The 7,520-nt window shown below is 35.7% G+C and overlaps 1 protein-coding gene across 1 annotated transcript; it reads left to right on the top strand.

The window, feature by feature from the left end:
• Positions 1 to 3,302: 3,302 nt before the first annotated feature.
• On the top strand, positions 3,303 to 7,167 carry LOC148698687 (putative disease resistance protein At5g66900). The gene is made up of 6 exons (XM_088685686.1): positions 3,303 to 3,509; positions 3,913 to 4,549; positions 4,665 to 5,068; positions 5,377 to 5,738; positions 5,883 to 6,088; positions 6,236 to 7,167. The coding sequence occupies exons 2-6, from the start codon at positions 3,922 to 3,924 to the stop codon at positions 7,072 to 7,074; spliced, it is 2,439 nt and encodes an 812-aa protein (XP_088541812.1). The 5' UTR covers positions 3,303 to 3,509; positions 3,913 to 3,921; the 3' UTR covers positions 7,075 to 7,167.
• Positions 7,168 to 7,520: the final 353 nt, after the last annotated feature.

Raw genomic sequence — 7,520 nt, 5'->3', positions numbered from 1 at the left:
CCTCAACCATATAAAAATACTATGAACAAATTCAATCTTCAATTTAAAATATTTGCACTGATGGATACCACAAAATATTATGTTATACTTAATGGAAGTATAAAATAAACTCCAAGTGTTTGTTGAATCTATCGTTTTGACGGAATACACATTCTACAAAACTAGTTTCAACGATCCAACCATCAAACTTGTTTGTATATGCTTCAAGATCGCATACGTAAAAAATCGTAAAAAACTGATATTCAAATATTAGGTAACTGGACGAAACCTTTCGACGGTTATAAATGAAAACTTATGATTTAACGGTTATTTTAACTCCGATTTTGATGATTTTTTACAAATGCACTCCTCAACCCTATAAGAGTACGATGAACGCATTGGATCATCCTTATACATTGTATGGTCCTTATAACACTTAGAAAAATATTAGGTGTCACAAACTTGGGCCGTCTGCGAGAAATATTTTTCTCGTTGAACACTTATGCAACCCAAATACAAAATTTCTCGCTGTAAGTGTGAATAAAAGGCACCCAATTTGAAACTTTTGGAAAATCATATGGGAATGCTACAACGAGAACCCATTTTTCTCGCTAAAAATTTATTTAGCAAGAAAAACAATAATTTCCTTGCTAATATTTTGGCGAGAAGGGAATATAATTCCCACTAAACCTAGAGCGAGAAGAACAATTTTTCCTCGGTAGCATTACGTACAACAACAAAAGAATTTTCTTGCTAAAATGATTTTTTCCTCGTTGTTTCTTAGAGATGTAAGGAGACCAAATGAGCTCACTTTTTGCGAGAACTCAAAATTTTCCTCGCCAAAAGCAACTCTACAGCGTGAAAGATAATTTTCTCGCTGAAATGTTTCTCGCTAAAGGACAAATCTGTTGCAGTATGCTACTATAGTAGATATCGTCGATATTGCAAAGTTAAAATTTTCAAAATATGATCGGTACTGCTCGACTAGAAGCGCAATTTACTGCAACGTAGAAGAATGGTTAAAAATTGATCATTTATTGCTCATCGGTTCATGGTTAAATATTGATCATTTATTGCTCATTGGTTCAAAACTTTCGTTTGTCTTTATGTTTTTGTCTCCTTTCGAAAGTTGCTTTCACAATTTAATAATGAGAAATTTTATTTGAACCCATGTAACCTCTTTCTACACCCAACTTACTCTCTTCACCCATATTGATTTTTATTAAATAATTAATCTCCCTTTAAACCCAAATTTATTACCTAAACTACCCTCTCAAACCCAAATTTGTAATCGAATTTTTTTTTTAAAGAGGCGTCCTTGCCCCATCCCTTCTTCCCACTAGCATTTACATGGCTACTTTTTTTTATTTTTTATTTTTTATTTTCTGCTACCAAACCCAGACATTTGTCTTTTTTCTTTCTATTGATGTGCATAAGCAACAAATCAAATAATTCATCCCTTTATATTTATCAACAAGCAAGGAAGTTTATGGTCTAAGAACATTGGTAAGAAGTTTTTCCTTAAAATTTTCCAATTGTAGAAAGTTTAACAAACCATTCAGAATTGATGAAAAAAATTGAAACCCAAATACTCATCTTCTGAACTTTAAAAAGATTGAAATCAAACGAACAAAATACTCATATATTGAGTCATACCTTATTTGGTGGATTCAAAACTTCAAAATCACCATCCATCAATAAAAAAAACTTATTTATATGTACAAGACCTATTAGGTTTTTGGTCAGATTGAACGTAGGATAAACAAGAAGTCATGGTATGGTTTAATGGGTTTATTGATAAATTTGAGTTTTATTATTAATTTCATTTTGTACTTAATAGTAATTATACAATAGGCTAAAATAAACAATAAACAATTTAAATTTAAGTTAGATGTAAAAAGAAGTTACATGAGTTTAAATAAAATTTCATTTTAATAATAGGGAGCTTTAATGAAAAGGGTTTGGGCCAACAAATATTTAACCAAAAACCATCCCAAAATGTTATTTAACCAAAATGACTCAAAGTTTAATAAAAAAACCATCCAAAATTATTGTCCATGGGTCAAACTTACAAGCCCAACACACTACAAATCTACACTTCCGTAAATACTCCTAAATGATTTGATATCGTCTTGACTTTTCACCAACCTCAATCCAGCACAAAACTACTATAATAATTCCCTGTCTTCCAATCAAATTGAATTCCCCCATCTCAAAAATAACTAAATCAAAGTTGAAAAATGAAGCAGTCATCGAAACAAAGCCGCCAAAACAAGTTGAAAGAAGTTTAATTGCAAAAACCAGCGAAAAAAGTGTCTGGAAAAAAAAAAGAATCAAAACATAAAACTGTTTCTGGATAACCCAAAACATAATACTGTTTCTGGAAAAAAAATCAGATACAATGTTTGCTTTGTCTGTGCATTTGGAAAGAAAAGAACCAAAATCCAGAAACAATCTATGTTTTAACCTTTGACTGTTTCTTTTCTTTCATGCATCAGTTGATTATGTTTAAGAAACATGGTGCTTATTTTGCTTTGAATCTAAATACAGTGAATTTCACTATTTCTTTTCTAGCTTACATTTAAGAATCCTTAAATCAGTGTGTCTATTTCATTTGGATCCAAAAACAGTGACTTAGATTCCAGAAATAGTAACTTAGATTTCAGAAACAGTATATTTTTACAGTCCAGAACCAGTGACCCGTCGTTATTATTGAATAACATGCATATCCCAAATTTATTTTCTGGAGAAACAAACGCTGAACTCCACTAATGATGAAAAATTGAAAAATAGGACCCTGAATACACTATGAATAATAACGACGATCACATTTCAACGAAATAATACAAAATATAAATTAAATAGCATAAGGATCTATATTTTTGTTTCAAAGAAAAAGAATAAGGTCTGCAAAACAACGATAAACTCCATTAACGACAAAAATCTGGAACTTAAGCTAAAAAAGTTAGGGGTAAAATTGACAAATTATAATTTATTATAATTGGGCCATTTTCAGTTGGACTACTTTAATACGAGTCTTATACTAATTATTAAACAAAACTTATAACATGATTTTTTTTTATTAAAATTAAACGTTTTAAGTTTTTTTTATTAGTTTTTCTTTAATGGTATGGTTGGTGGGTTCTCCCTCTCACTGTGAAAGATTCCCAGACATAATGCGGTTTCGTGGTGAATTTCCAAGTCTCCCTTCCCACTCCAACTCCGAAAGAGTTTTCTTGTTCTAATAGTGTGAAGATGAATTTTTTGAGTTTGACTATATTTTAGGAGTTAAAAAAACTTTTATGGGTAAAAATTTCCTCTACTTTTCCTAGTTCATTTCAAGTATAAATATGTAATGAAGGGCAGAGAATGGCCATGAAGAATGATGAACTAAACTGCCTCTTTCCTTGAACTCTTTTTTCCCTTCCTGTACTGTTTTCTTGTAGAATTTGCGATTCTCAGTCGGCTTGAGCCTTCTGGGTGTACTATACAACGCGCTCCAACTCCGAAATTTCTATCGAGCTTCAATAGTAAGTATTTCTATGCTAAAACCCAGATAGTTTGGAGAAGAAAATATACTTTTTGTTTATCCTATCTTGCTTGATCACCAACAACGTAAGACAAAGTCCAACTTTGTAATGCTTGTTTTCTGAATCTCTTTATTTTGGGTTCCAAGTTTAAGAGTGTCTCACTTTTCCACAGTTTCTGATCTGTTATTGTTTTGGGAAAGTGGCTCAAATGGTCCGAAATCAAATCTCAAATTCTCAAATTCTGAACTTATCAAAATCCAATATCGAATACATACTGAAAAACTGATCATTTCAACAGTTGGGGTGAAAAATGATCATTTCGGCCAATTCTTCTGTCGTCGTACATTTTAGATTGAAACTTTTGTAAGTTTTTCTGATTTTGGTGTTGGTTTTTGTTATTAAGAATCAAGGAATGAGTGGAGCAGGCGAGCTTGTCGGAGGGGCTGCTCTCGGAACACTATTCAATGCTCTGTATGATGACCTCAAGGGGCTGATCACCAAGAATGTAAAGTTTAAGCCCCACCTCAAACGCATCGAATCCAAGTTAGACCGTTTGGCACCACTGTTGAAAGATATAGAAGAATCCAACAAGAAATTGGATCTTCCGGTTGAGGAGCCGAAAAAGTTAGAAGTACATTTGGAGGAGGGCAGACAGCTCCTTCGAAAGTGCGAAAAGATTGGACGGTGGAGCGCATTATTATTATACAAAAGGTACAAATACGAGAACAAGCTGATTGAATGGGATGAATCTCTTCAAGCACATTTGGAAATACTAACCGTTCAGTTAACAAGGGATGTGAAGGGCGTGGCAGTTACGCTGAAGGAGGTGGTCAGAAGTTTACCAAAACAACTCGATTGTGAAGCCTTCTGCGCAGTACCTCCACCTCCGCCGCTTGTGGTTGGATTGGATTTTCCTCTAAAGGAATTGAAGAGCAAGCTTCTAAAGGACGAAAATGTGTCAATGGTTGTGCTGACTGCTCCCGGAGGATATGGGAAAACCACTTTGGCTGCTAAGCTTTGTCAAGACAAGGATGTCAAAGGTATCATATATTCTAAGTTAGCACTCAGAATTGTATATGTTTTTTTTCTTTGTACAACCACGGCAGATTTAAATGACACCTCAATGACAGATTTATTATTATTATTTTTGGATAGATACATTCAAGGATAATATCTTCTTTGTCACGGTTTCAAAAAAGCATAAATTGGAAAATATTGTTCAAGATCTATATCAACGCAAGGGTATCCAGGTACCTCCCTTCCAAAACGAAGTTAGTACAGTGACATTGCTGCAACGTTTTCTGAAGCAAGAAGGGCAGAATCCGATACTGATTGTCCTGGATGATGTTTGGTCTGGATCAGAATCCCTTCTGGAGAAGTTTGATCAATTCAAAACGGAAAATTACAAGTTTTTGGTGACATCTAGGTCTGAATTTCGGGGATATGGTTCCCCTTATTATTTGCAATCATTGGATCGTGACAATGCAATGAAACTTTTTGATCATTCAGCATCCCTTGGAGATAAGAGCTCTCATATTCCAAAAGATCTTCCAGAAAAGGTACTTTTTAGTTGCAATGCACAGAATGTATAGTCAAAAGTTAGTTGACTTGGTTTTGGAAAATTATCAAGAAATTATGTTCACTGTACGCAAAGCATCCACAATCGAGTGGATGAATTCATCCATTTACCATATAAACCTGTGAGTAATCATGCATTTAAGCATACTTACTTGTGGACTAAAACTAAAATTAGAATAAAGAAATGTAGATAGTTTATTTATCTTATCCATTTTCTCATCTTAGTAACTTGAACTTTGGCTCTGCAACTTAAAAGGTAGTTGGCTTTGTTTGGGAAATTATCCTGCAGATAGTTGAGCGTTGCAAGGGCTTTCCACTTGCTATTGAAGTGGCGGGGAGATCGCTTTGCGGGCAGCCTATAGAGATATGGCAAAAAAGGGAACTTGACTGGTCTAAAGGTTTTACTTTTCTTGATTCAGAGACTGAATTGCTTTTCATCCTTGAACAAAGCTTGGATGCCTTGGATAAAGAAATGGTTGCCATCAAGGAATGTTTCTTAGACTTAGGTGCATTTCCAGAAGACCAAAGAATCCCTGCTGTTGCCCTCATTGATATCTGGGCAGAGTTATATGATTTAGATACAGATATAGAGTGCATTGCAAACCTCCACAAGCTCACCGAACGAAGTCTAGCTAATCTTCTTGTTACAAGGTGTGCATGCTTTATTTTCTCTTGTATGATATTTTCGCTCTATTTCCCCTTTATATTCACGACTGGTTGATGTTAATAACTTCTTGTTGCAATCTGTTGGTTGAAGAAATCTCTTCTAAGAAACTTAGTTTTAATCGTCACCAGGAAGGACAAGATTGAGGGGGACGGGTATTATAGTGAGCACTTTGTTACCCAGCATGATGTTCTTAGGGAACTGGCTATCTACAACACAAAAAAAGGACCAGTAGAACGTAGAAAAAGACTGATTATTGACATATGCGGAGACAAACTTCCAAAATGGTGGAGAGAACAGAAGCAGATGAAGGCCCGCTTATTATCCATAACAACTGGTTGTTCTATCTCTCCCTTTCGCTTTAGCAATTACGTAGACATGCACAAATAAATATTCATTCCGCATGCACATGTGTGCACATTAAGTCTTCATAATACTTTCATTTTAGTTTCTCCTCCCCACACTCACAGTTGTTACTTTGCAGATGAAGGGTTTTCAACAAAATGGCCCAACTTGCAAATGCTAGAAGCTGAGGTTTTAGTATTGAATTTTCAGACAAAGAACTATGCTTTACCCGATTCCATGGTGAACATGGGTGAATTGAAGGCTGTGATAGTCACAAATTATGGTTTCTTACCTGCTGAATTGAGTAACTTCCAACTTTTGAGTTCATTACCAAATCTTAAGAGAATCAGATTAGAACGCATCTCAATTCCTTCCATAACTAAGAATCCCATACAATTGGCTAGTCTGAAGAAGATATCCTTGTTCATGTGTAACATTGATCAAGCTTTCAACAACTGTTCCATCTCAATCTCATCAGCATTCCCCAATCTAGAGGAAATGAACATCGACTATTGCAGTGATTTAATTGAATTGCCTGCCGAGGTTTGTGATCTTAGTAAACTAAAGAAGCTCAATGTCACTAACTGTCATAAGCTGTCTGCCTTGCCTGAAGGGATTGGAAAGTTGAAAAATTTAGAAATGTTGAGGCTAAGATCCTGCACAGAACTGTTGGAGCTTCCAACCTCGATGAAGAACCTTGGAAAGGTACACTTTCTTGACATATCTGATTGCTTCAGCATCAAGGTGTTGCCCGAAGATATTGGTGAAATGAGTAGTTTAAGAAAGATCAACATGAGACAATGTTCAAGGTTCCAGGAGCTGCCTCCATCAGTCAAGGGTCTTGAGCAGTTAAAGGAAGTGGTCTGTGATGAAGAGGCAAAATATTTATGGGAATCATTCTCGTCGTATCTGAAAAACGTAAGTATAATTGTGGCCAAAGAGAATATCAACCTAAATTGGCTCCACAAGATTCAGTGAACGTTGCTCTTCACCCTCTCTGTGATTTGTGTTTTTGGTGGGACCTTTTACACAGTTTCTCGACTTTTTCTTTTATGTTTCCTTCTCTTTCCTTGCTTTCCAGCTTGTTTTTTCTTTTGGTTTTTAGGCTTGCTACCCCCTTACTTCGTCCCATCTCTGTTGCCCTTTGATTGTCCTCACTCCTCAGCCCTCCTTTCCATCTCTTCCGTCCTTCCCCCTTCCTGTTTCTCCTCTTTCCCTTTCATCCCTTTTCCCGTTTCCTTCCATTTTCCCTTTACTTTGCTACTCTGTCATCCATCCCCTTTCCCGTTTCACCTCAGTGCCACCATTTGGATTTGCGACCACAAATTTTTCCTGCAAACTTCCGCGATTCTCTTGGAAGGTGAGTATAGCTCCTGCTCGGATGTTCCCGCCACCTCCGTCTGTGTGCCCTCGTTGGCACTGTT

This window comes from Pyrus communis, chromosome 2, assembly GCF_041283825.1.
Source record: "Pyrus communis isolate YQ-2024b chromosome 2, ASM4128382v1, whole genome shotgun sequence".
Classification (NCBI taxonomy): domain Eukaryota; kingdom Viridiplantae; phylum Streptophyta; class Magnoliopsida; order Rosales; family Rosaceae; genus Pyrus; species Pyrus communis.
The sequence above is the reverse complement of the archived record's forward strand: the minus strand, read 5'-3'. Positions and strand labels throughout refer to the sequence as shown.

Coding starts and splice junctions, on each gene's coding strand:
- LOC148698687 (XM_088685686.1), top strand. CDS start 3,922: ATGAGTGGAGCAGGCGAGCTTGTCGGAGGGGCTGCTCTCGGAACACTA. Junction 5,069..5,376: donor CAAAAGATCTTCCAGAAAAG/GTACTTTTTAGT, acceptor ATTATCCTGCAG/ATAGTTGAGCGTTGCAAGGG. Junction 6,089..6,235: donor CTTATTATCCATAACAACTG/GTTGTTCTATCT, acceptor GTTACTTTGCAG/ATGAAGGGTTTTCAACAAAA.